General features: G+C 49.2%; 2 protein-coding genes across 5 annotated transcripts in view; one reads left to right on the forward strand and one right to left on the reverse strand.

Annotated features, from left to right (window-relative positions):
- Nucleotides 1-26,668, forward strand: PPP2R5D (protein phosphatase 2 regulatory subunit B'delta). Its single transcript, XM_074397819.1, has 16 exons — nt 1-170; nt 5,428-5,505; nt 20,480-20,690; nt 20,915-21,114; nt 21,199-21,309; nt 21,417-21,509; nt 21,930-22,060; nt 22,196-22,255; nt 22,362-22,470; nt 22,689-22,742; nt 23,082-23,252; nt 23,350-23,477; nt 24,812-24,913; nt 25,004-25,076; nt 25,223-25,339; nt 25,489-26,668. Exons 1-16 carry the CDS (start codon nt 144-146, stop codon nt 25,624-25,626), a joined length of 1,803 nt encoding a protein of 600 aa, XP_074253920.1. The 5' UTR covers nt 1-143; the 3' UTR covers nt 25,627-26,668.
- The window catches only part of MEA1 (male-enhanced antigen 1), a 1,796-nt gene continuing 1,329 nt past the window's right edge, over nt 26,550-27,016 (reverse strand). For all 4 annotated transcript variants that reach the window (XM_074397822.1, XM_010333872.3, XM_074397824.1 and 1 more), the window contains exon 4: nt 26,550-26,947. In XM_074397822.1, the coding sequence (XP_074253923.1) occupies nt 26,796-26,947 (152 nt within the window). In that variant the 3' untranslated portion in view covers nt 26,550-26,795. The remainder of the gene's footprint in view (nt 26,948-27,016) is intronic.

Consider the following 27,016-nt stretch of genomic DNA (forward strand, 5'->3'; position numbering starts at 1 on the left):
GCCAATTGGAGGCGCAGGCACCGCTCGACCCGGGCGCAGCGCGCAGGCGGTGGCGAAGAGACGCCGAGCGGGCCGAGTGCGGCCGAGCAAAGCCGGAGCCCGAGCGGGGCCGCAGGAGACGGGCCGCGTCCGGACGGGCCGCGATGCCCTATAAACTGAAAAAGGAGAAGGTGAGCGTGGCCCTTTTTCCCGCACCGCCGCCTTGGAGCCTGCGCGGAGCTCTGGGAGGGGCCGGAGCCAGGCCCGGGACAGCCCCAGACTGACCCTCCCGTCCGGCCCCCGCAGGACTCCCGGGGCCAGCCCTCCGCCCCCGCGGCTGGCAGCACCCCCAGCTGGTGCCGCAGCTAGGACAGCTCCCCATCCTTGCCCAGGAGAGACTCCCCCACATACACCTCCCTCCCTTCTTCCCTGCTCTTACCCCCGGCCCAGGGTAACCTCCTTCTTCCAGATCCGCCCCATTCTCAGGTCACTGTCCTGCTTTTTCTGTCCCCTCATCACCCCTGGCCCCGATCTCCCATCGGTTTAGGCAGCCCCTCATCTGAAACTGCTCCTCTTTCCAGAATTGCCCCCTCCCCCCGCCCTGAGCAGCCCCTTTCCTCCTCTTCTTACCCGCCTGGGACAGCCGCCCCACAGTCCCCTACGGCCCCTTCTCTTTCCATGCCAAGCCCCTGACCTAGAACAGCGCTGCTTTCTCTCTCCTCCACCCAAATCTGGCCTAGGCCCCTCCCTCTAGTTCTTCCTTCACACACAAACTTGTAAGCAGGACTGAGCCCTTGTGTTGATGGAACCTCAGAACGTCAGTGCTGGAAGGGACCTCTGAGCGCATGCAGTGCAATCCCTAATAGTACAGATGAGGAGACTGAGGCCCCGACAGGGCAAGGGACTTGTCCAAGGTCACACAGCCTGCTAGAGGCCCAGCTGCAATATCAGGTCTCCTGACTTAAAGGCCTCTTTTGTATCAAAGCCCTCCTAACTGGCTCCCAGATGCATCCTAGACCAGTCACCTTTCCTAATCTGAGTAGGCTCTTCCCCTTATTCCTAATCCTAGGATAACCTTTGCATTTTTCCTTTTCTTTTTTTTTTTTTTTGCTCCAGCGCTGGATTTCTGCCTTTCCTAAGCTACACTATCTTCAGATTGGGAATTTGTCCTCCCTGTCAGATTATTATTCCTTCTTAGCCTGCAGGCCAGCAACCCCTGAACACCCATGTCTTTGGTCTTTGCCATGATGTCCTGACACAGGCCATTTCTTTTTCTTTTTCTTTCTTTCTTTCTTTCTTTCTTTTTTTTTTTTTGAGACAGAGTTTTGCTCTTGTTGCCCAGGGTGGAGTACAACGGCATGATCTTGGCTCACTGCAACGTCCGCCTCCCCGGTTCAAGCGATTCTCCTGCCTCAGCCTCCGGAGTAGCTAGGACTACAGGCGTGTGCCATCATGCCTGGCTAATTTTGTATTTTTAGTAGAGATGGGGTTTCTCCATGTTGGTCAGGCTGGTCTTGAACTCCCGACCTCAGGTGATCTGCCTGTCTCAGCCTCCCAAAGTGCTGGGATTACAGACAGTAGCCCCCAGCCCTGGCCCACAGGCCATTTGTTAATGTTGCATTCTTTCACCTTTCTCTTCTACCTTGGTGCCGCCTTCTCCTGTTCATCATCCGTGCCTTTTTCTACCCTGTGTTTCCTGCTGTTGCTGAGTTCTGACTCAGAGGTGTGGTTCCGTTGAGGTACAGACTCACAGAGGATGCTAGGATACCAGGTCCAGCCCCCCCCAGCTTCTCCTCTCCTGGGGCTGGCCCTTTATGGTGGGGGCTGGCTCTAGTCTGGTGTTCTGGCCTCCTGCTTGATGACCCCAGAGGTGTATTTCATTTGCCCTCTGATTGACTGAGTTTCTGGGCTGCCATCTATGACCTTTTCAAACTTTTTCTCCCAGGGCTATTCTGTATTTGCCAGGCAGCTCTGATTCTGGGTTGTTCCCTTAACCATTCAGGGCCTCAGGCACTTGAGTACAGGGTTGGTGATGGTGTGCTAGATGGTGAACCTCCTAGGGGTAGTGAGCTGGACAGGGTCGTGTACCCCACCCAGGCCCTGTCCTTGGGGAGTGGGCATGCAGAGGTGGTTTGGGTAGCTTAATTGTAGACAATGCACACACAAATCAGCCACACCAGGGGCTAAGGAAAATGGAATCCAGGGAAAGCTGGTGAGGTCCCCACCCATTTGTAGTTTTTAGTCTGATGGACTAGATACTGTGCAATCCACAGAAAGCTTTAGCCTACTAAATTGTGAAGAAGAAGACAAATTCCCAGTTAGACTTGCTAGGACCAGGGGTGTTAAGCGTTCGGTTGGGAAAGGGTGTTGGAAGGATCAGGGTGCATGGAGCCAGGCATAACTCTCACCTCCCTATAAGGTTTTTCTGCTCTTGATTTTCAGCTGCATTTGGACTTCTTCAATGGTTGGCAAGCTCTGAGGGGCGGGGGGTTGACAGTGTGACTGAGGTTTGCCTGGGTGGGGGTGGGTGGAGGATCTTTATTCCTCATCTATCATCTGTCCCTTCTCTCTTGGCCATCTTTTACAGCTTTTTCCCTAAAGCCTTTCTGAGCTCTCAGCCAGGAATGAGCTCTCCTTTCTTTTCCGGATTTGCAGAACACTTAGTAGGCCACTTATGCTCCTTTTGTGTTTGGCCTTGGATGGGAATTAATTGTGGACAAGCCTTTTCTTCCCTTGAGATAACTAAGCTTCGTTTTGGTTTAGCAACTCCTTTTCACACAGTAGGTGCTTAGTGGATAGGTGCTGAGCTAATCTCTTGGGGGGATTCACATCTCTCCCCTTCCTTCTTGTTCTCCTCTGGTACTTAGCTCTTTGATTTTCTTCAGTAAGGTGTCCCTGCCCCCTCCGACTTTCTTCTTGTTCATAATAATAGTAATAGCATTGACCAGCATCAGGGTTTTCATGTGCCTTAACACTGTGCTGAGGGAAGAGGGTACTGTGATTGTCCTCATCTAATAGATGAGGAAACTGAGGCTCAGAGAAGCTAGTAAACTTGCCTATGATTACATAGCTAGTAAGAGCTGGGCCCAAAACACAGGGCTGGCTGCAAACATGTTCTTTTAACCTTTGTGCCACACAGCATTTGACTGCTGAGCTGGGCTGAAGTGTATGTGCTTCACCTGTTCTGCAGGAGCTAGGGAGCAAGGCTGGTGGGCCTGGTTCCTCCACGCCCACTCACACCCACACACTAAGGCAGCTGGATCTCTCTTAGGCACATTCTTTAAAAGATATGTCTGAGGCATCATGCTGAGTGCTGTAGGGTGGGTGGAGGGGTACAAAAAAGAATAAGCAGCTTATGATCCAATAGGGAGATCAGACATGTATGAAGATGGGTCAGCTTTGTCCAAGGGTTCATGTCTAGGGTGTATGCAGACACCTCAGTGTTGTGTCCTACCTGTCCCCTGCCCCCAGCCTTTTTCCCTACACCCCATGCTCTCAGCCACTGACAAGTGTCAGTGTGGTCAGCTGGGTTAGTATGCAGAAGGAGCCTGCTCGGCCCAAAGAAGGAACCCCTTCCCCCTACTGCATCAAGCTGTTCTGTACCACACCTTTCTTCCTCCCCACCTCCAAGAAGCCTTCCCCTTAATCCAGCCCACACAGAGCTCTCTTCTCCCTGAAATCCTTTTGCCCCCATAGTCACAATAACTTGATTTAACACTTCTCACTGAAGGGGGCTTGGCTGCTATTGAATTGCACAATCTCAGAGCTGGAAGTGATTTCCAAGATCCTCCAGTCCTCATTAAAGGCTTGAATTTCTTTTGCAACATGCCTTGCAGGAGGTCACCCAGCCCCTGCTTGGATGCTCTCAGGGGTTGGGGAGCTTTTGGCTTTACTAGGTGGCCAGTTTTTTTTTTTTTTTTTTTTTTTTGAGACGGAGTTTCGCTCTTGTTACCCCAGGCTGGAGTGCAATGGCGCGATCTCGGCTCACCGCAACCTCCGCCTCCTGGGTTCAGGCAATTCTCCTGCCTCAGCCTCCTGAGTAGCTGGGATTACAGGCACACGCCACCATGCCCAGCTAATTTTTTGTATTTTTAGTAGAGACGGGGTTTCACCGTGTTGACCGGGATGGTCTCGATCTCTTGACCTCGTGATCCACCCGCCTCGGCCTCCCAAAGTGCTGGGATTACAGGCTGAGCCACCGCGCCCGGCCAGGTGACCAGTTTTAGTGCAGTTGTTCCATGATAAAATTTTTCCTTGTTTGGAGCTTCAGCCTGCCTTGCAGCTTTAGCCCATTGCTTTCGTGCCTCTGGTCCAAATGGACAAGTTGCATCCAAGGCACCCCTTCATTTATTTAAGATTCATCTTGCTTCCCCATCCCTCATGACTCCTCCCTTCCATTGTTAACTATCCCAGTTCCTGCAGCTGTTGGTCTTGGGACATGCTTTTGAATCCACTCCCAGTATGGGTTGCATTTCCCTCTAAGAAACTAGGATTTGTCATGGCCCCTCCCAAGCCTGATGCTCATGACTGAACCAGATCCTCCAAGTTAGCCCTGTCAGTGCCAAGCAGTCTGCACAGGTCTGTTAACAGGATGGAAGGTCACGTGAGCTGCACATGGATGATTTGTGTTGAGCTTGCAGTCAGACCTAAATCCCCAAGTCTTTTTCACATTTTTCCTATCCTGTCCCTGTGCAGTTGCTTTTTTTGGCTCGAAGAATAGGAAGAGATGCTGGGCAGGCCAGGGCTCTGAGCCAGCTGCCAGGTTCCCAAAGGAGACTTCAGACTAGAGCTCACTCTTTGTAACAATTCAGGGCTTTACCCCAATCCCTGTATCAGTGCTTGCTTGTCAACTGAGGTGCTCTTGGCATTTTGGGTGGGACAGTTCCTGTACCTGTTAGCATTCCTGGGCCTTACTGATTAAATGCTGAGTAGAACCCTCTTGTCTGTGTACTATTTGTGACATCCAAAAATTACCTCCCAGTCTTTCCAGGTGACTGTAAGGAAAGAGCGGTGATTCCCTGCCCTCCAGCATGAAAGCCTCTGGCACCTCTCTGATCACTTTAGCCAGAAGCCAGTGAGCAGCTGTTCCCTGATGCTTTTTCCTTAAGCCTCCTCACCCCCGGCTCTGACCTGAGCAAAGCCCTTCACAGGCCCAACCTCTGCACCAGCCTGATGAGGTGAAAGATGAAGGAGTATTCTCATGCCAAATTCATGTGTGTTTGAGGTGACTTCCTAACCAGATTCTAAACTCTTTGGAGGGGCTGAATTTCCCTCTGCAGAGATCTCCCCACCCGCCCCAGCTCGGCCCAAGATAAGTTCTAATTGATTAATTCATTCCGACAGAGGATATTTACAACAAAGATCTAAGGATTTGTCCAAGGGATTCATGGATAAGACCTCTCCCTTCCCCTGGCATCTGCTAACTCTACCTTCATCTTCTCCTTTCAGGAGCCCCCCAAGGTTGCCAAATGCACAGCCAAGCCTAGCAGCTCGGGCAAGGATGGTGGAGGCGAGAACACTGAGGAGGTAACTAATGTAGGCGTAGCCTTAGATGTTGTTCAGGTGCCAGCCCCCACCCCTTGATGGCTAGTGGGTTACGGGATCCCAGGGAGTGAGGCAGAAGGGAAGGCTTCCATATCCTGGGAGAGACCTGGACAGCCCATCCAGACTGTCCTCGGGCAGGATTTCCCTTTGGCTGGTAGAGAGTAAATACATTCTCTAGTTCTTTAAACTCCCTAGATTCCTATGAAAGTTGTTTCTCTGTTTACCAACTTGGACTGTTGAGAATTCCTTTTTCTTAGGGCAAAAAGCTGGGGGTTCTGGGATCCTGAGCAGACGGGGAAAAGTCCACAAACACTTGATGGGTTAACAAGTGACTTCAGCATGGCTTTGGGTGGGGCAGGGGATTGGGAGGGCCTGGTGTCCCTGAGTTGGGCCCAGCTGGGCTCACTGCCCTTGGTCCCGATCGAATGGGAGCATGACTGAAAGACTGTCCTGAGCAGAGGTCAGTGCAGCTCAGCAATCTCAGACTATAAAGCAATAAACAGCAAGCTGAGAGAGCACCAGAAGTGAGGAGTGGCATAGGGAAGTTTACAGTATGTCCATGAAAGTTTGCGAGTATGCACAGTGGGATGGTCTGGATGGTGCATGATCGTGTACAGCGAGCATCCACCACATCCTACCTGGAAGCTGGTGATTGGTGCTTTCTCTGCTTTCTACCTCCTGCTCTAAATTGTTCAGAGGGATGGAGGAGGACTGGAAACAAAGCTCTCTAGTTATGGACAGGTCTTACGGTTTTTTGGGAGAAGAGATTGATGAGCAAATGTTTGGGGTTAACTGTGCGTTTAGGTGTTTCTGGGTACTTCTGGTGATAGTTCACATCTAAAGAGGTCCAAGCACTTTTCACGCCCATGACCACTGTTTTAGGCCTCATTTAAGTAATCAGAAGCAGAGTTGGTTTTCCCCATTTTATAGACATGGAAGTTGAGGACCACAGAAGAAGAATTATTCTTTCTTCTGTACTTATGCAATGTTCTACTTTTTTTCTTTTTTTTTTTCTGAACATCTCTTTCTTGATACTTTTTTTTTTTGATACAGAGTCTTGCTCTTGTTGCCCAGGCTGGAGTGCAGTGGTGCAATCTCAGCTCACAGCAACCTCCGCCTGCTGGTTCAAGCGATTCTCCTTCCTCAGCCTTCTGAGTAGCTGGGACTACAGGTGTGCACCACCACGCCTGGTTAATTTTTTGTATTTTTAGTAGAGATGGGGTTTCACCATGTTGACCAGGCTGGTCTTGAACTCCTGACCTCAGATAATCTACCCGCCTCTGCCTCCCAAAGTGCTGAGATTACAGGTGTAAGCCACTGTGCCTGGCCTTTATGCAGTATTCTAAACGTCTCTCAAATAATCCTTAACACTTAGCTCTGGGACCATTTGTCTCCTTCTGTGTCTCTCCCCTCAGACTATGAACTCCAAGGGAAGGAGCTGTGTTACTCTACATTGCTTCTCCCCTACCCCTGTGTACTCATGCACTTGGTTCATAGTGAATGCTTCTGGGAAGACACTCTCTGGGCTCAGTCTCCCTTCCAGGAATGCTGATGTTTATGGGACCCACAGGAAAGGTGGTTGGAAGCTGGTAACCTGACATTTAGAGCAGCAAGAAACAGGATTTTGTTTACTTTTTTCTTTCTTTCTTTCTTTCTTTCCTTTCTTTTTTTTCTTTTTTTTTTTTTTTGAGATGGAGTCTCACTCTTTTGCCCAGGCTGGAGTCTAGTGGCGTGATCTTGGCGCAGCCTCGGGTTACTGCAGCCTCTGCCTCCCAGGTTCAAGCAATTCTCCTGCCTCAGCCTCCTGAGTAGCTGGGACTACAGGCATGTGTCACCATGCCCAACTAATTTTTGTATTTTTAGTAGAGACGGGTTTCACCATGTTGGCCGGGATGGTCTTGATCTCTTGATCTCGTGATCTGCCCACCTCAGCATCCCAAAGTGCTGGGATTACAGGCATGAGCCACCATGCCAGGCCCCAGAAACAGATTTTCTTTTTTTCTTTCTTTTTTTTTTTTTCAGATGGGGTTTCACCATGATGGCCAGGCTGGTCTTAAACTCCTGACCTCAGGTGATCCACCCACCTTGGCCTCCCAAAGTGCTAGTGCCTCCTGAAAATCCTGGGAGAGAAAGGAAAATTTAGGGGGGAATTCCCACCTTTTGCCTAACTAACTCCTACTTCTTTAGTTCTTAGATGGGATGTTGTTTCCTTAAAGCAACCTTCTTTGACCACCCACCCCACCTCCGGGACCTGGCAAGGGCTCCTGTTAGTTGCTGTTTTGGCACTCAGTGACTGGTAGCGCTAACCACAACTGTAGTGAAATAATTCCTTGTGAATTCATTGTTTATCGGCTGCCTCTTGGTTTAGCACAGGAACTCCATGAGGCTCTCCTTCACCCCTTCAGGCCTGACAGCAGAAGCACCCAATGTTTTAATGCATTAGTGAGTGAATGAGTAATGAACGAATGAACCAATTTCAAATTAGAGCCAGAAAGGACCTTAGGGTCTAACTGAATCAGCTCATAGATGGAAAAATGAAGCCTGAACAGGTTAAGTATGCTGAGACCAACTGTTACAATTTATCCACTGCCTTTTGAACAAATATGCCCAAGGCAGTGGGTCTATTTCAAGCAATCCAGTAAAGCAGGGTGTCCAATTCACCTTGGGCTGTTTGGTGAAATGCTGCTCAGGGTTCACAGATACGAGATAGCAGGAATTAACCATGGACTTAACCATGATTTTCTAGAAATATACCCATGTCTGGGATGGCAGGGGTACGATAGAAAAGTTGGGGCTAGGATGTGAGGCTGTGATCATCAAAAGCTGTTTGGCAGGCCGGGCGTGGTGGCTCACGCCTGTAATCCCGGCACTTTGGGAAGCCGAGGCGGGTGGATCACGAGGTCGAGAGATCGAGACCATCCTGATCAACATGATGAAACCCCATCTCTACTAAAAATACAAAAAACTAGCTGGGCATGGTGGTGTGTGCCTGTAATCCCAGCTACTCAGGAGGCTGAGGCAGGAGAATTGCCTGAACCCAGGAGGCGGAGGTTGCAGTGAGCCGAGATCGTGCCATTGCACTCCAGCCTGGGTAACAAGAGTGAAACTCCGTCTCAAAAAAAAAAAAAGAAAAAGAAAAAAAAAAGCTGTTTGGCATAGTCCTTCCTTTACCCTTTCCTTGTCTGGAATTTGGGGCTCTTCTAGCAAGTTTTGCTCTGTAAAGCTTTTGCCAGAGCCTCTCTAATTGATCTAAGTTACAGCAGCTAACATTTATTTTATAGAGCAGTTACTTTGTATTAATTTTCTAGGGCAGCCATAACAAACTACTACAAATAAGCCAGGCACGCTAGCTCACACCTGTAATCCTATGCTTTGGGAAGCTGAGGTGGGAGAATTGTTTGAGGTTAGGAGTTTGACACCAGCCTGGGCAACATACATAGACCCTGTCTCTACAAGAAAACTAAAAAGGAAAAAATTAGTTGGGTGTGGGGGCATGTGCACCTGTACTTCCAGCCACATGGGAGGCTGAGGCAGGAGGATGGCTTGAATTCAGGAGTTCAAGGCTGCAGTGGGCCATGATCACACCACTGCACTCCAGCATGAGTGACAGAATGAGACCCTGTCTCAAGAAAACAAAACAAATTACTACAAATTGAGTGGCTTAAAACAATAGAAATAGGCCGGGTGTGGTGGCTTATACCTGTAATCCCAGCACTTTGGGAGGCTGAGGCAGGCAGATCACCTGAGGTCAGAAGTTCGAGATCAGCTTGACCAACATGGTGAAACCCCATCTCTACTAAAAACACAAAAATTAGCCAGGCGTGGTGGTGGCATACCTGTAATCCCAGCTACTCGGGAGACTGAGGCTGGAGAAATCGAACTCAGGAGGCAGAGGCTGCAGTGAGTGGAGATGGCACCATTGCACTCCAGCCTGGGTGACGAGCAAACTGTCTTTAAAAAAAGAAAGAAAGAAACAGAAACGCCGGGCGCGGTGGCTCACGCTCACGCCTGTAGTCCCAGCACTTTGGGAGGCCGAGGTGGGTGGATCACGAGGTCAAGAGATCGAGACCATCCTGGCCAACATGGTGAAACCCAATCTCTACTAAAAATACAAAAAATTAGCTGGGCATGGTGGCGTGTGCCTGTAATCCCAGCTACTCAGGAGGCTGAGGCAGGAGAATTGCCTGAACCCAGGAAGCGGAGGTTGTGGTGAGCCGAGATCGCACCATTGCACTCCAGCCTGTGTGACAAGAGCGAAACTCCGTCTCAAAAAAAAAAAAAAAGAAAAGAAACAGAAACATATTCTGTCTCAGTTCCGGAGGTCAAAAGTTGTAAAATTAATGTCGGCAGGGCCATGTCCTTCTGAGGTTCTAAGGAAGAATCTGTTCCACATCTCTCTCCTAGATTCTGGTGGCTTTTGGCAATCTTTGGCATTCCCTGTAGATTCATCGCTTTAATCTCTGCCTCTATCTTTACACAGCATTCTCCTCCATGTGTCTCTGTCTGTGTCCACATTTTCTTCTTGTAAGGACAGTAGTCATATTGGACTTTGGGCTCACCCTATTCCAGCATGATCTCATTTTAGCTTGATTACATCTGCAAAGACCCTGTTTCCAAGTAAGGCCAAATTCACAGATTCTAGGTGAACATGAACTTGGTCGGGGAGGGATAAGGGACAGGACACTGTGCAACACTACGTACCAGGCACTGTGCTAAGTACTTTGCTGCATTGTTTCATTTCAGAATACTCCCCTGAGATCCCTTAATTATTATTATTCCCATTTTACAGATGAAACTGAGGCTTGGAAATGTTAGCCTAGTGTGGTGGCTCATGCCTGTTAATTCCAGCACTTTGGGAGGCCGAGGTGGCTGGATCACCCAAGGTCAGGAGTTTGAGACTAGCCTGGCCAACATGGTAAAACCTTGTCTCCACGAAAAATACAAAAATAGCCAGGTGTGGTGGTGCACGCCTGTCATCCCAGCTACTCAGGAAGCTGAGGCAGGAGAATCGCTTGAACCCAGGAGGTGGAGGTTGCAGTGAGATGAGATCGTGCCACTGCACTCCAGCTTGGGGGAGAGAGCAAGACTCCATCTCAAAAAATTTAAAGAAAAAAGGACATGTTAAATAGCTTTTATTCAGCCAGTAAGGCAGAAATGGAATTCAACCCAGGTCTATGTGACTCTGGAGTCTCTTGTGGTCTTTAATGAAGTGATACTGCTGGCTCTTAGATTCTAGAAATAAATCCTAGAATGGAGAGGAGCCTTGGGAGATCAGGTGAGACTCCCTGTTGACCTGCCTCTGCAGGTAAGGGTCTTTCCTGATCTGTCCCTGGAGAAAAAAAATTTAATATCACAGACTCCTCTCTGTTCTGTGCCCTGTCCAGAGTCTGGGAGTAGGGACAGAGGGAGGAATAAATTACCCCACTTCAGCCTGTCCTCTCTGAGGCCAGAGTTGTTACCCTAAAAACCTTCTTGGTCTTATCAGTCCTCTACTTAAAAACCTCTTTCTCACTGCTTACAAGTTAAAACCCGAACTTGCTAGCCTGGCACCCTCAATCCCTCTGAGCTGGCCCCACTCTTCTAGCACCAGTCCTGGCTTTGCGTCCCACCAACCTTGCCATATTTTTCTTTCCTTTTCTTCCTTTCTTTCTTTCTTTTTTTTTTTGTTTGTTTGTTTTGGACATAGGGTCTCACTGTGTTGCCCAGTGTGGAGTACAGTGGTGCAGTCAAGGCTTATTGCAGCCTCAATCTCCTGGGCTCAAGGGATCTTCTCACTTCAGCCTCCTGAGTAGCTGGGACAGCAGGCACGAGCCACTGTACTCAGCTAAGTTGTGTATTTTTTGTAGACATAGGTTCTTACTATGTTGCCAAGGCTGGTCTCAATCTCCTGGACTCAAGCAATCCTCCTGCCTTGGCCTCTGAAAGTGCTGGGATTACAGGTGCAAGCCACTGTACCCTGCCTGTCTTCTGATATGATAACCCCTTTATGACTCAGGGTGCTCACAGACGCAGTTCCACTGACCTGAACTGCTTTATTTCTCCTGTGTCTTTTTTTTGCCTATTAAACTCATGGTTATACTTTAAGAGCCAAAAAAAAAAAAAAAAAAAAAAAAAAAAGCTAAATCAAAAGCCACCTCTTCAGGGATATCTTCCCTAATTCTTCCAGGCAGAGTTTGCAGCTCAGCCCTCTCTGTTCTAGCATTTTCCTTGTACAGTTAGCTTCATTTATGTTCATCCTGCCCAGTGGACTGTGAGCTCTTTGAAGGCAAGGGCCATGTCTTAGTCACCTTTTAATCTTTTTTTACGGTATAGAATTTGCAATAAACTCTCAATCTTTAATGCTTAGCATGATGTTTAGTGAATAATTGATGGAAGGAAAGAATTAAGCACAGCTAGATGGAGCTTTAGATGTCACCACTGGAGAGAAGTTATCTGTGGTTTTGGGGATTTTTATTTTTATTTTTTTTTAGTAGAGACGGAGTTTCACCATGTTAGTCAGGCTGATCTTGAACTCTTGACCTCAGGTAATCCACCCGCCTTGGCCTCCCAAGGTGCTGGGATTACATGCGTGAGCCACCTCGCCTGGCCCAGATTTTTGGGACTTTAAACTAATATGATCTTCATTTATTAGTCCAGTTAATTCATTATGCAAAAGACCTATCACATTTGATGTTTGCATTTTTTCTGTTAATTGTATGTTTCAGCTTTCTTTTACATTACTTTCTATAGTGTTTAAATTATATTTCTCTCTCTTTATTATTTATTTATTTATTTATTTTTGAGACAGAATCTTGCTCTGTTGCCCAGGGTGGAGTGTATTGGCTCACTGCAACCTCTGCCTCCCAGGTTCAAGAGATTCTCGTGTCTCAGCCTCCTGAGTAGCTGGGATTACAGGCGTCTGCCACCACACATGGCTTATTTTTGTGTTTTTATTTATTTTTATTTTTATTATTATTCTTTTTTGAGATGGAGTTTTGCTCTTGTCACCGAGACTGGAGTACAATGGTGCGATCTTGGCTCACTACAACCTCTGCCTCCTGGGTTCAAGTGATTCTCCTGCCTCAGCCTCCCAAGTTGCTGAGATTACAGGTGTCTGCCACCATGCTCAGCTAACTTTCATACTTTTAGTAGAGACAGGGTTTTACCATATTGGCCAGGCTGGTCTTGAACTCCTGACCTCAAGTGATCTGCCTGCCTCGGCCTCCCAAAGTGCTGGGATTACAGGCATGAGCTACTGCACTCGGCCCCTATCTATTTATATTTGAATATTTGGATTTAAATTTTTTTTTTTTTTTTGAGACGGAGTCTCATTCTGTCTCCCAGGCTGGAGTGCAGTGGCGTGATCTTGGCTCACCGAAACCTCCACCTACCAGGTTCAAGCAATTTTTCTGCCTCAGCTTCCTGAGTAGCTGGGATTACAGGCATGCGCCACCATGCCCGGCTAATTTTTGTATTTTTAGTAGAGACGGGGTTTCACTATGTTGGCCATGCTGCTGTCAAACTCCTGACCTGAGGTGATCCACTCGCCTCGGCCTCCTAAAATGCTGGGATTACAGACATCAGCCACTGCACCTGGCCCAGGTATAAATTATTAATGGTTGCTGTGTTAGGAATAGGCTGGACCAGGATAGGTTCAGAGCAAGCATGTTTAGTTGAAATTTCCTGAGTATGAGTGTGGTGTGGAAATTCACAGCACCACTTGACTGCTGGAGGCCTGAATCTAGGAAGGCTTCTTGGAGTATGGATCCTGTTGAGAGTTTGGAAGAGAAAGTAGTAGAACTTCAGGCAGAAGAGATGGCCTCTATAGAGTCCCAGAAGTCAGAGCCAGGCATGGTCGTTCACACCTGTAATCTCAGCACTTTGGGAGGGTGAGGCAGGTGGATGGATTGCTTGAGGTCCAGAGTTCAAGACCAGCCTGGGCAACATGGTAAAACCCTGTCTCTACAAAAACTACATAAAATTAGACCAGGCACAGTGGCTCACACCTGTAATCCCAACACTTTGGGAGGCCGAGGCAGGTGGCTCACTTGAGGTCAGGAGTTCGAGACCAGCCTAGCCAACATGGTGAAACCTGTCTCTATTGAAAATACAAAAATTAGGCATGGTGATGCACACCTGTAATCCCAGCTACCCGGGAGGCTGAGGCAGGAGAATTGCTTAAGCCTGGGAGGCGGAGGTTGCAGTGAGCTGAGATCACACCTTTGCACTCCAGCCTGGGTGGCAGAGTGAGACCCTGTCTCAAAAAAATAAATAAATAAAATAAAGAGTCCCAGAAGTGAAACTGGGCAGGACAAAGTAGCAAGTAGAAGGCAGACTGGCCAAGTTGCCTTTGGTCAGTGTCCAACCCTGCTTTGATGGCTGCAGAGCTTCTCGGGGGACTTACTTGACTTCTACTCCCAGCCTAGGTGAATGGAGAAGTTAGAGGCTGGAGCTTTTAGGAGAAATGGTTGAATGTTCGTCAGTGGGTGACATATCTGCCACCTCCTTCTGACATGCATGTTTCCTAGTTAAGGGTGAATAGACAGTGGATACCTCACTGGCGCTTGGCAGCCAGGGGCTTTGCTGGCAGGAGCAGCTGTCTCTCAGATGCTTTCTTGTGTCTAGATCCTGGGAGCCAGGGCAGCTCAGTGCAGTAGAGGGCAGGGCAGACTAAGCTCACTCAGCTGCTCTCTGGCCACTCCAGCCTTTGATAGCATAATACTAGTGTAGAAAAGACCTTAGCCATCAGCTCTTTGGTTGTTTTTTTCGGGGGGGTGGGGACAGTCTTATTCTGTCACCCAGGCTGGACTGCAGTGGCTCAATCTCAGCTCATTGCAACCTCTGCCTCCCAGGTTCAAGTGATTCTCCTATCTCAGCCTCCCAAGTAGGTGGGATTACAGCTCCCTATCATCACACCCGGCTAATTTTTTGTACTTTTAGTAGAGACAGGGTTTTGCCATGTTGGCCAGGCTGGTCTCAAACTCCTGATCTACCTGCCTCGGCCTCCCAAAGTGCTGGGATTGCAGGCATGAGCCACTGCGCCCAGCCACTGGTGGGTTTTTGAACATTATTTTTAGGCATAAAACCCTCTGTTCTCTGTAAACCCTACCAGAAGAATGGTTGGGAAATCACTGAGCTAGTCCTGCCACCTTTTTTTTTTTTTTTTTTTAAGGTGGAGTCTCACTCTGAAGCCCAGGCTGCAGTACAGTGATGTGGTTTTGACTCACTGCAACCTCCGCCTCCCAGGTTCAAACAATTCTCCTATCTCAGCCTCCCGCATAGCTGGGACTACAGGTGCGCACCACCATACCCGGCTAATTTTTTTTGCATTTTTAATAGAGACAGGGTTTCACCATGTTGATCAGGCTGGTCTTGAACTCCTGACCTCAGTGATCCACCCGCCTCAGCCTACCAAAGTGATAGGAATACAGGCATGAGCCATCGCGCTTGGCTACCTTCTTGTTACCTTCCTTTACCCTTTCTGGGAGAATGCCTCTCTCTGGCTGCCTCCTCAGTCTGAGGTTTGTGGAAGTGCAGGGTGTGTGCATCTTACCTGTAAGGTGTCCTCAGGTTGGAACTGAGCCCCTCACCCTAGTATCACTAATGTTTCTCCCTGCTGACTCTGCTCCTAATGCTATATAGTGCTCTGTTCTGAGGATCCCAGAGTTGGGTTAGGAGAGGAAGAAGCCTGGGCAGGAACTGAGAGCTTTGGCTTCTGGTCAGCCAACCAACCAACCAACCAACCAACCAAACCTTCACTGAATTCCTGTTAGGTGCCAATGCTGGGGCACCCAAAGGGGTACAAACCAGGGTCCTGGCTTTCAAGGGACTTGCCATCTAGTTGGGGAAATGACACATGAAGAGACTAAGAGGTGTCACTAGTGGGTGAGTAGTAACAGAGCCAATGGAACAGACAAGTGGTATCAAAAACAGGGTGACACCCAAGGGCTGGAAAGAGCTGAGAAGACTTTCTGGAAGATGATGGGCCTTAAGCTGAGTCTTGAAAGAGGCAGTAATTTCCTGAGTCCCCCATTTTCTTTTTTTCTTTTCTTTTTTTTTTTTTTTTTGAGACAGAGTTTCACTCTTGTTGCCCAGGCTGGAGTGCAAATAGTGCAATTTTGGATCACCGTAAACTCTACCTCCCAGGTTCAAGTGATTCTCCTGCCTCAGCCGCCTGAGTAGCTGGGATTACAGGCATGTGCCACCACCATGCCCAGCTAATTTTTTATTTTTAGTAGAGAAGGGGTTTCTCCATGTTGGCCAGGCTGGTCTTGAACTCCCGACCTCAGGTGATCCACCCGCCTCAGCTTCTCAAAGTACTGAGATTACAGGCATGAGCCACTATGCCCGGCCAGAGTCCCCCATTTTCAAACAAGGAGGATAATGGACTCAAAGGAACATTTAAGTTGTGCTAGCATAGGAAGGAGATTCTAGGCTGCATTCCGAGAACGCAGGCATGGGAAATAATAACAACACATGTGGTGGTAGTAGAAGATACCTCTTATAAAATGCTTCTTTAGTGCCATGAACTGTTCATTTCTATTCTTAGTACAGTGCTATAAGGTAGGTACGGTTGTCATCCCATCTTATAGATGAGGAAACTGAGGTGCAGAGGGGCTGACTTTCTGGATATTACTTAGCTAATAAGTGGCAGAGCCAGGATCGAACCCAGCCAGGCAGTCTGGCCCAAATGTGTTCTTGAGCACTGACCTCCACAGGTTTGGTTGTTCTTAAGGCAGGGAAATGGAGGTCCGAGGCAGGGGAGAGTCTGGATACACAGCAAGCACTGACCCCCCACCTGCTCTTCTGCCACTACCACTCTCCCCCACCACAAGGTGTGACTGATCTGCCATATGGAGACCTCAGACTCCAGATGCCTTGCTGTGTCTAACATACGGGACCCGCAGGCTGGACCCAGTGCTTCTCTCCTGTTCTCTCATCCCTAGATAGGTCCGCATCATTGTTTTTATAAAACATTCAGAGGATGCAATGAATAACATTTCTGTCTCCCTCCCCTCCCCTACCCCAGAGGATTTCTTCTATTTATGATGGTAAAGAGTAAAGAGTTTGGGATGGGAGCTGGAGAGGAGGAGGGGATGGCAGGTATGAGGCCCGGAGGTCACCTTTCCCTATAGTGAGTGTACCCAGCTGGACATGGCCTCTGCCTGGTCCTATTGTAGTCTCTGGTTGGGGGCAAGGACTGTCCTGTGGCTTAGCTTCCCTCCTCTCCCAACAGGGGGCTGTCTGGACAGTCCTGGAGTACCTATGGGCAGACAGCCCTGCAAATACCTATTTTCAGACTTTTGAAAACGGACTTCATGGGGCTGTAATACCTGTGTCTGGGAGTTGGCTGTCCCTTTAAAAAGGGATAGCTTTTAGGCTGAGTGTGGTGGCTCACACCTGTAATCCCAGCACTTTGGGAGGCTGAGGCAGATGGATCACTTGAGGTCAGGAGTTCAAGACCAGCCTGGCCAACATGGAAAAATCCGGTCTCTACAAAAAATACAAAAAGTAGCTGCTGTGGTGGCGGGTGCCTGTAATCCTAGCTGCTCGGGAGGCTGAGGCAGGAGAATCACTGGAACCTGGGAGGCCGAGGTTGCAGTCAGCCAAGATTGTGTCACTGCACTCCAGCCTGGCTGACAGAGTGAGACTCCATCTCAAAAATAAATAAAGTAATAAACTAAAAATAAAAAAGGGATAGCTTTTAAAAATTAGCTACATTTCTCTCATTATAAAAGCAGTATCATACTATACAGTGGAAGGAAGAGGGAGGAAAAACAAGCAGTATCAACCTGTAGAAAATTTAGAAATGCAGACGTCTAATTCTACAGGAGGCAGCCATTAGCACAGCGGGGACTTGGGCTTGTTCTTGCCTTTTTTGAACCTTGTTTTTCTGTGCATGTGTTTTAACGTGGATGAGCTCATTTTGCATATCCAGTTTTGTACTGTTCTTATTTTTTTGGAGACAGAGTCTTACTCTGTCGCCCAGGCTGGAGTGCAGGAGTGCAGTGACACAATCTCGGCTCACTACAACCTTCACCTCCCAAGTTCAAGCAAGTCTCCTGCCTCAGCCTCCCAAGTAGCTGGGACTACAGGCGCCCGCTGCCACAGCTAATTTTTTATATTTTAGTAGAGATGGAGGTTTACCATGTTGCCCAGGCTGCTCTCGAACTCCTGAGCTCAGGCGGTCCACCCGCCTTGGCCACCTAAAATGCTGGAATTACAGGCGTGAGCCACAACACCTGGCCTTATACTGTCTTTATTTAACTTAGCATAGGAAGCAATTTCCCATCATTATGTAGTTTTAGGCCTTTTGTTTCATTTTAAATTTTTATCAATATAACATATACATTGTTCAGAAAGTCTGACAGTACTATTGAGCTTGGAATGCAATTCTAAGCTGTTTCCTCAGAGACTGAGATTTCCACATTAGATCCTTAGTTCCTAAGGTTTTTTTTTTTTTTTTTTTTTTTTTTAATTTTTGAGATTTAGATATTATCTATTGACTTCTAGTATGGAAAATTAATTCCTTAGCATTCTTATGCCATTCTGCAGACATTTCGTCTCCTAAAATACCACGATTTTGGGCAAATTACTATGACTATGAAAATATTTTTCACAACTAAACTATTACATGGTTTTCTTTTCTTTTCTTTTTTTTTTTTTTTTTTTTTTGAGACAGAGTCTTGCTTTGTCACCAGGCGCCAGACTGGAGTGTAATGGCGCGATCTTGGCTCATTGCAACCTCCGCCTCCCAGGTTCAAGCAATTCTCCTTCCTCAGCCTCCCGAGTAGCTGGGACTACAGGCGCTTGCCACCACACCCAGCTAATTTTTGTATTTTTTAGTAGAGATGGGGTTTCTCCATGTGGGCCAGAATGGTCTCGATCGCTTGACCTCATGATCTGCCTGCCTCGGCCTCCCAGAGTGCTGGGATTACAGGCCTGAGCTGCTGCACCCGGCTGGTTATTTTTTTTTGAAGGAAGGGAGGGAGAGAACCTGGTTTTCTTTTTTTTTTTTGAGACAGAGTTTCACCCATTCTATCACCCAGGCTGGAGTGCAGTGGTACAATCTTGGCTGACTGCAACCTCCGCCTCCAGGGTTCAAGTGATTCTCTTGCCTCAGCCTGCCGGGTAGCTGAGATTACAGGTGCCTGCCACCATGCCTGGCTAATTTTGTATTTTTAGTAGAGATGGGTTTTTACCTTGTTGGCCAGGTTGGTCTGGAACTCCTGTCCTCAAGTGATACACTCACCTCAGCCTCCCACAGTGGCTGGGATTACAGGCATGAGCCACTGCACCTGGCCTGTAATTTTCATAAACATAATATTAACTCCTGATATTCCATTTATTTATTTTCTTTTTTTTTTTTTTGAGACGGAGTTTCACTCGTTACCCAGGCTGGAGTGCAATGGCACGATCTCGGCTCACCGTAACCTCTGCCTCTTGGGTTCAGGCAATTCTCCTGTCTCAGCCTCCTGAGTAGCTGGGATTACAGGCACGTGCCATCATGCCCAGCTAATTTTTTTGTATTTTTAGTAGAGACGGGGTTTCACCATGTTGACCAGGATGGTCTCAATCTCTTGAACTCGTGATCCACCTGCCTCGGCCTCCCAAAGTGCTGGGATTACAGGCTTGAGCCACCGCGCCCAGCCCCATTTATTTATTTTCTGTTATAAACGAGGTTAAAAGTATTTGTGCACAAGGTTTTTTTTTCTTTTTTTTCTTTTTGCCTGGCTATCTCTGCCTCCTCCAGAGCTTTTTTTTTTTTTAATTTAGAATTTTTATTAAGCTAAATTTCTAGTAGTTAAACTATTAGACATAGGAATGAATTTCTTTATTTTACCTTTTAACATTTTTATTTTTAGAGATGGGGTCTTCTTTCATTGATCAGGCTGGAGTGCAGTTGGTGTGATCATAGCTCACAGCAGACTTGAACTCCTGGGCTCAAGGAATCCTCCAGCCTTGAGTAGCTGGAACTGCAGGCATGTGCTACCACATCTGGCTAATTTAAAAAAATTTTTTTGTAGAGACAGGGTCTTGCTATGTTGCTCAGGCTGGTTTCAAACTCCTGGCTTCAAGTTATTCTCCTGCCTTGGCTTCCCAAAGCGTTGGGATTACAGGCGTGAGCCACTGTGCCTGGTATTTCTTTTACCATTTGATTTAAGATTGTCACACGTGGCTGGGCGCGGTGGCTCAAGCTTGTAATCCCAGCACTTTGGGAGGCCGAGGCGGGTGGATCACGAGGTCGAGAGATCGAGACCATCCTGGTCAACATGGTGAAACCCCGTCTCTACTAAAAATACAAAAAATTAGCTGGGCATGGTGGCACGTGCCTGTAATCCCAGCTACTCGGGAGGCTGAGGCAGGAGAATTGCCTGAACCCAGGAGGCGGAGGTTGCGGTGAGCTGAGATCGCGCCATTGCACTCCAGCCTGGGTAACAAGAGCGAAACTCCGTCTCAAAAAAAAAAAAAAAAAAAAAAAGATTGTCACACATTCAGTAAAGGATCTTAAGTGTACTGCTCAGTAAATTTTAGGTATTTATCTGCCATGCACCACCTTGCAGGTTGTCAGGATGCAGGATTACATTACTTAGAAGGTTCCTTGTGTCTCTTCTTATTCCTCATGTGTCTTCTTAGTCAATACCCACCCCCTTTCCCTGGCAACATAATTACTTTTCTGACTTCTGTCACCATCAATCCATCAATTAGCTTTGCCTGTTCATGAACTGGAATGAACGTTTTGGAGGCTCTTGATGCACAGGCAGTGGGCATCTCTTTGGGAGACGTGACTTCTTGTCTGCTCCCTGCCAGGGATACAGCACAGTTATTTCTGTGACCCTGGCCTTAGCTCCTCAGGGGGAGGAGACAGCTCACTGCCCAGGCCTGTGCAGGCATAAAAAGACTGGGGGATGGCCCAGGCCCAGGGTGGGAGTCATATCTTAGGAAGTGGATTTCAACAAATAACTTATTTGACCAGGCCCAGCCGCAGCCCCAGCCCCAGCCCCAAGCCCAGTCTCAGCCACCGTCGTCCAACAAGCGTCCCAGCAATAGCACACCGCCCCCCACGCAACTCAGCAAAATCAAGTACTCAGGGGGGCCCCAGATTGTCAAGAAGGAGCGACGGCAAAGCTCCTCCCGCTTCAACCTCAGCAAGAATCGGGAGCTGCAGAAGCTTCCTGCCCTGAAAGGTACTTGTTAACCAATCACAGGAGCTATTGTACCAGGTCTAGGGGGAGATGATGGAATGGAAGTTTTGGGGTATTTTGGGGGGAAAGGAGTTTCAGAGAATGTGGGAAGGGGGTGCCAGGGAGCAGGATGGTGGCAGGGTGGGGTAAGGGAAAGCTCTTGAAGGCAAGCAGGGCATGGCAGTGAAGGACTACAGAGGAGAACCTGACTGCTGGGGCCCCCACAGATTCGCCAACCCAGGAGCGGGAGGAGCTGTTTATCCAGAAGCTACGCCAGTGCTGTGTCCTCTTTGACTTCGTGTCAGACCCACTCAGTGACCTCAAATTCAAGGAGGTGAAGCGGGCAGGACTCAACGAGATGGTGGAGTACATCACCCATAGCCGTGATGTTGTCACTGAGGCCATTTACCCTGAGGCTGTCACCATGGTGGGCACAGGGAAAGGATACGGGGGACTGGCGGGGGGCTGCGAAGAAGCCCAGGTAGAACTCTTAACTGGCCCTTCCTCTCAGTTTTCAGTGAACCTCTTCCGGACGCTGCCACCTTCATCGAATCCCACAGGGGCTGAGTTTGACCCAGAGGAAGATGAGCCCACCCTGGAAGCTGCCTGGCCACATCTCCAGGTACTAGGGCAAGGGAGCAGGTTGGCCCTGGCTGCAGGGAGTGGGGCACTTGGAGGCCTGGAAGTCCTTGGGAACACCCCCTCAGTGGCGTGCCTTTTGCCCCACAGCTCGTGTATGAGTTCTTCTTACGTTTCCTTGAGTCTCCTGATTTCCAGCCAAACATAGCCAAGAAGTACATCGACCAGAAGTTTGTCCTTGCTGTGAGTCCCCTGGTTCCTGTCTTGTCCTCCCTTTCCATTCCATGCCTGCCTCACCTGTGTCCAAGTGGCTCTTTCCCCTTAGGCAGAATATATTGGGCTTCAGCCATGTCTGGTACGAGAAGGCTATAAAGGGTTAAAAAAAGAAACCCTACTCTAGCCTTAAAAAACTAACTGCATAATGGCAGGAAACAAACAAACAAAAAAAAAACAGAGTACCTCTTTCCAGGAAGCATCACTTTGGAAGTCTCAGTACAAATACAATAGAATCAGCAATAGAGTAGAATCACTCTGGTTTCTAAGACTTGCCGGCTCCCCCTCCAGGGGACCTCTGCACTACCCCTGGCAGGACCTGTGTTACCCTGGCCCCCATCTTCCCTGGCTGCTGCCTCACCAGCTGCTTTCCCTCCCTCGTGCTCCCAGCTCCTAGATCTATTTGACAGTGAGGATCCTCGAGAGCGGGACTTCCTCAAGACCATTTTGCATCGCATCTATGGCAAGTTTTTGGGGCTCCGGGCTTATATCCGTAGGCAGATCAACCACATCTTCTACAGGTGAGGCCAGGAGCTCAGGCTTAGGAGTAAGCAAACTGCTACCGAGGTGGGGTGGGAGCGGGAAGGTGGGGGGAACTGTACAGAATGCTTGGAGGGACATCAGGGGTTGTCAAGAGAGGCCTTTTCTTCCCTCAGGTTCATCTATGAGACAGAGCATCACAACGGGATTGCTGAGCTCCTGGAGATTCTGGGCAGGTAAGAGGCGGGGTGGGGGCACAGATGCCTGAAAAAGGTTGGGAGGATTGGTGCACTCAACTTGGATCTGTCCCTTTGGTCCTGACAAATGTCCCTTGATTCCTAGCATCATCAATGGCTTTGCCCTGCCCCTTAAAGAAGAGCACAAGATGTTCCTCATCCGTGTCCTGCTTCCCCTTCACAAGGTCAAGTCCCTGAGTGTCTATCACCCTCAGGTGAGCTGCCTTCCTTGTGATAATGTCCAACTCAGGCAGCAGAGAAAAGATGGGGGCAGGAAGGTATTCCAGCTGGGATACGGGAAGCATAGGGAGCAGGTGGGAGAATCCCTTCCCTCCACCTCCCCTTCCCTTCTGGGATCTTGCTTCTATCACTGACTTCTCTGAGAACTTCTAGGACCTACATCTCATCTCCCTTCTACCTCACACTTTTGCAGTTGGCATACTGCGTCGTACAATTCCTGGAGAAGGAGAGCAGTCTGACTGAGCCGGTAATTTCCCTTCCGGAACCCAAGGCCCACTTCTTAAACTGTCATCAGCATCACTTGCCAGTCTATACCTATTGAGCAGTGCCATAAGGGGGTGCTTAGGAGGGCTGTGACCTGACAGGTAACATGATTTCCTCTCTGAAGGAGAAGCGAAACCTATATATACATACACCTAGGAAACAGATCCAAGGCAAAGAAACAGGGGCAGTTGGCTGAGATCACTCAAGCTGTGCCCACCAGGGTCGGGGGTGGGGGATGGGGGGGAAGCGCAAGTGGGAAAACTTCCTAGACACCCAGACAGGTGTAGAGAATTTTCATCCCCATGCCCTCCTTGTCTCCCAGGTAATTGTGGGACTTCTTAAGTTTTGGCCCAAGACCCACAGCCCCAAGGAGGTGATGTTCTTGAATGAGCTGGAGGAGATTCTGGACGTCATTGAACCTTCTGAGTTCAGCAAAGTGATGGAACCCCTCTTCCGCCAGCTGGCCAAATGTGTCTCTAGCCCCCATTTCCAGGTGAGACTCCGACCTAGCATATCCCAACCCCTGCCAGAAACTGAGAAGGTCTTCAATGAAACGAGAGGTACCCACCGAGTCCGCCTCTCCCCACCAGGTGGCAGAGCGTGCTCTCTATTACTGGAACAATGAGTACATCATGAGCCTGATAAGTGACAATGCAGCCCGAGTCCTTCCCATCATGTTTCCTGCACTTTACAGGAACTCCAAGAGCCACTGGAACAAGTAAGGCGCTGGGGGTGGGGTGGGGAAAGGGGCTGGGAGGAGATCCAGTTAGGAAAACTTTTGAGGGTATAGAAGAACTGAAGAGCCAGGGGTCTCACCTGGTCACCCACCAAGTGGGGCTGGTGTCCCCTGCATGTTGATAGGACTTTGAGGGGCAGACTAGAGCCAAAAGATGCCTCTGTGCAAGATCTCTGTGATAACAAACAGCAGGACAGCAACCTGTGTTACACCACTCCTTAGGGTCAGCTATTCTGCAGGTCCTGTCACAACTTTAGAAACATAATTCTATGCTGCAAGAAGCTGATGTGACCCTCTTTGAGAGTATGTGTAAAGAATCCCAGGGTTTTGGGCCATGCACAGTGGCTCATGCCTGTAATCCCAGCACTTTGGGAGGCCCAGGCAGGTGGATCACCTGAACTCAGTAGTTCGAGACCAGCCTGGCAACATAGGGAAACCCTGTCTCTACTAAAAATACAAAAATGAGCTGGCGTGGTGGCATGCCTCTATAGTCCCAGCTACTCAGGAGGCTGAGGCAGGAAAATCGCTTGAAACCAGGAGGTGGAGGTTGCAGTGAGCCAATTTTGTGCCACTGCACTCCAGCCTGGGCAAGAGTGAGACTCCATCTTTAAAAAAAAAAAAAAAAAAAAAAAGAGCCGGGCGCGGTGGCTCAAGCCTGTAATCCCAGCACTTTGGGAGGCCGGGGCGGGTGGATCACAAGGTCAAGAGATCAAGACCATCCTGGTCAACATGGTGAAACCCCATCTCTACTAAAAATACAAAAAACTAGCTGGGCGTGGTGGCGCGTGCCTGTAATCCCAGCTACTCAGGAGGCTGAGGCAGGAGAATTGCCTGAACCCAGGAGGCGGAGGTTGCGGTGAGCTGAGATCGCGCCATTGCACTCCAGCCTGGGTCACAAGAGCGAAACTCCCGTCTCAAAACAAAACAAAACAAAACAAAACAAAACAAAAAAAAAAAAAAAGAATCCTAGGGCTTTGAAAGGACTTTTCTGCTAAAAGCAAGCCCGGTGTGGTATAGATGCAGTCTGTCATGCTGCTGGGAGGCCATTAGTGTGGGTTAGAGAGTGGGAAAGGGTGGGAGGCAGGCAGGCCTTGGAGAATGGGGTGAGGGAAGCATGGACAGGTGGACCATGAAATGCCAATCTCAAACCAAATGATTTGGCCAGAGCTATCTTCTGATTCTGCATAGAGGTTTGTGAACTGGAAGTAGTAAATGAAAGCTCTTAGCAGAGATACCCCTGCGAGAGAAAAAATTGGGTTCCTCATGCTAAGGGCAGGCTCTGGTCTCCTACACCTCATCTTTCTTCCTGGTGGCAGGACAATCCATGGACTGATCTATAATGCCCTGAAGCTGTTTATGGAAATGAATCAGAAGCTGTTTGATGACTGCACACAACAATACAAGGCAGAGAAGCAGAAGTGAGTACTCTCTCCCTGGGAGACTTTCATCTACCACCAGCTCACTTTGTCTCTCAAGCCCATCCCCAATCCTACTTTTTTGCTCCTCAGGGGCCGGTTCCGAATGAAGGAAAGGGAAGAGATGTGGCAAAAAATTGAGGAGCTGGCCCGGCTTAATCCCCAGGTGAGGATTTCCTGCCAGTGCTGTGAACTGAGGGGCCAGCCCATCTTGAGCTGGGGGAAGAGTGTGTTGGGGGAGGAATATGAGGCACACAGGCTCCCACGTCAGTGAAGGGGCTCTCACTGCTGTCCATGTCTCCTCTCACTCAGTATCCCATGTTTCGAGCTCCTCCACCACTGCCCCCTGTGTACTCCATGGAGACAGAGACCCCTACAGCTGAGGACATCCAGCTTCTGAAGAGGACTGTGGAGACTGAGGCTGTGCAGGTGGGAGCGCAATGTAGGGGGGTGGAGCAGAAATAATAGCTCTGGAAGGGAGAGGAGACAAAGACAGCAGAGCCAAAGAATAAGGGGAGGAAACAATAGAATTCACTGGGAATTGGTCACTGTTCCTCCTCGTCCCTATTCACACACAGATGCTAAAAGACATCAAGAAGGAGAAAGTGCTGCTGCGGAGGAAGTCGGAGCTGCCCCAGGATGTGTATACCATCAAGGCACTGGAGGCGCACAAGCGGGCAGAAGAGTTCCTAACTGCCAGCCAGGAGGCTCTCTGACCCCTTCACCTTCCTACCACAGGGCCACAGCCCATTCTGCCCTGGGACACTGCCCTGGCCCTCCACACTCTGCTCCCTACTGGCTGACTTGGGGGAAGGCAGCGTCTCTCTAGCTACTCTAGGGAGGGGGATGTGGGCACTTGAAGCAGGGACACCCACAGAGTGGTCCCTCTTCTCCTCAAAAGGTGTTCATGCCTCCTTGTGGCTAATACAGGCTGAGCACTAAGATGCTCAGTGCTCAGACAACCTGGGGATGCCTGTCCCCTACCTGCTCCTCACCCACAGCTACCTGAGGCTGCTCTGAGAAGTATACACAGGAATACATAATGCTCCTCTATTCTTCCCTTCATCCTCATTTGAACGCCAGGTGTCTCCCCTCCTCTCTCCCCACTGCAGAGGCATGTAGGGAACAGCAGGAGATTATTCTCACCAAGGTTAGGCAGGCCCCATTTGCCCCTGGAGTAGCTGGAGGGAAGCCAATCCCCTGCAGCACAAATAGGCGCCCCCAGCCCCAGCCATGTGCTGGCAGATAGGGTTGTATTATTTCCTCTTACCCGATGCCTGACCAAGGGAGGTCAAAAGGAGAAAAGTATAGGCTGTGGACAGTAACTGATGGATATAGGGCCCAGATTGGCTAGGTGGGGCCAGGGAGGGATGAACAAACACCTTACCCCATGCCCTGTCTTTGGTGAGCAGCAGCCCTGGGATCACAAGACATGGAAGGGACCACCCTGGGGCTGACTGCTTTCCCAAAACTAGAAAGAAGGAAGCAGGGAGCAATGCCCCAAACATGGCTCCTGGCAACACCTATTTATTTCCTTGTTTGTGCTATGCTGGGCAGGCCCTCTCGTCCCTTGTAGGTACCCTGGAGGGGCAAGGGACTGAGGAGGGCTGAACCCAGGTTCCAGGGGCACAGACAGTGCGGCTTTTGGCTGTGTACATAGGGTGCTTTATTCTCCACAGAGTGATACATGCTAAGGTGGGTTGGGCTTGGGCTGATGTCCCCATATGTACAGAACCGAATAAAGTGGGTCTCTGAGAAGCCTGATGTGCCTTGATGTGGAAAGGGAGATGGGGAAGATGGAAATGGACATTACAAACAGGGATGTGTTCAGTCCTGTGCTGGTTCTGGCCTGGAATGTAGGAAGATAAGGCAGCTCTCACTGTGGTCACTTCCAGGCAGGGGATGCCTGCCGGGCTTGGAGGGCTTTCTGTACCACATCTTCCCACTGGGCATCCGATATCTCCCGAGCCCAGGCAGGAACCCCTGGCGCAGGCAGGCTTACTCCAGCCATCGTCCTTTTCACCAGCTCTACATGTTCTGAAATCAGAGCCAGAGGCCAGTCAGGGACAGAAATAACGGGACTAGCTCCCCTCCCCAATCCCTGAA

This window comes from Saimiri boliviensis, chromosome 4 (genome assembly GCF_048565385.1).
Source record: "Saimiri boliviensis isolate mSaiBol1 chromosome 4, mSaiBol1.pri, whole genome shotgun sequence".
Classification (NCBI taxonomy): domain Eukaryota; kingdom Metazoa; phylum Chordata; class Mammalia; order Primates; family Cebidae; genus Saimiri; species Saimiri boliviensis.

What these genes read in the sequence shown, in the direction of transcription:
- PPP2R5D (XM_074397819.1), top strand. Translation starts at nt 144, where the DNA reads ATGCCCTATAAACTGAAAAAGGAGAAG. An exon ending in GAAGCTTCCTGCCCTGAAAG is followed by an intron (nt 20,691 to 20,914) that starts GTACTTGTTAAC and finishes GGGCCCCCACAG; the next exon opens with ATTCGCCAACCCAGGAGCGG. An exon ending in TGAGTGTCTATCACCCTCAG is followed by an intron (nt 22,471 to 22,688) that starts GTGAGCTGCCTT and finishes ACACTTTTGCAG; the next exon opens with TTGGCATACTGCGTCGTACA.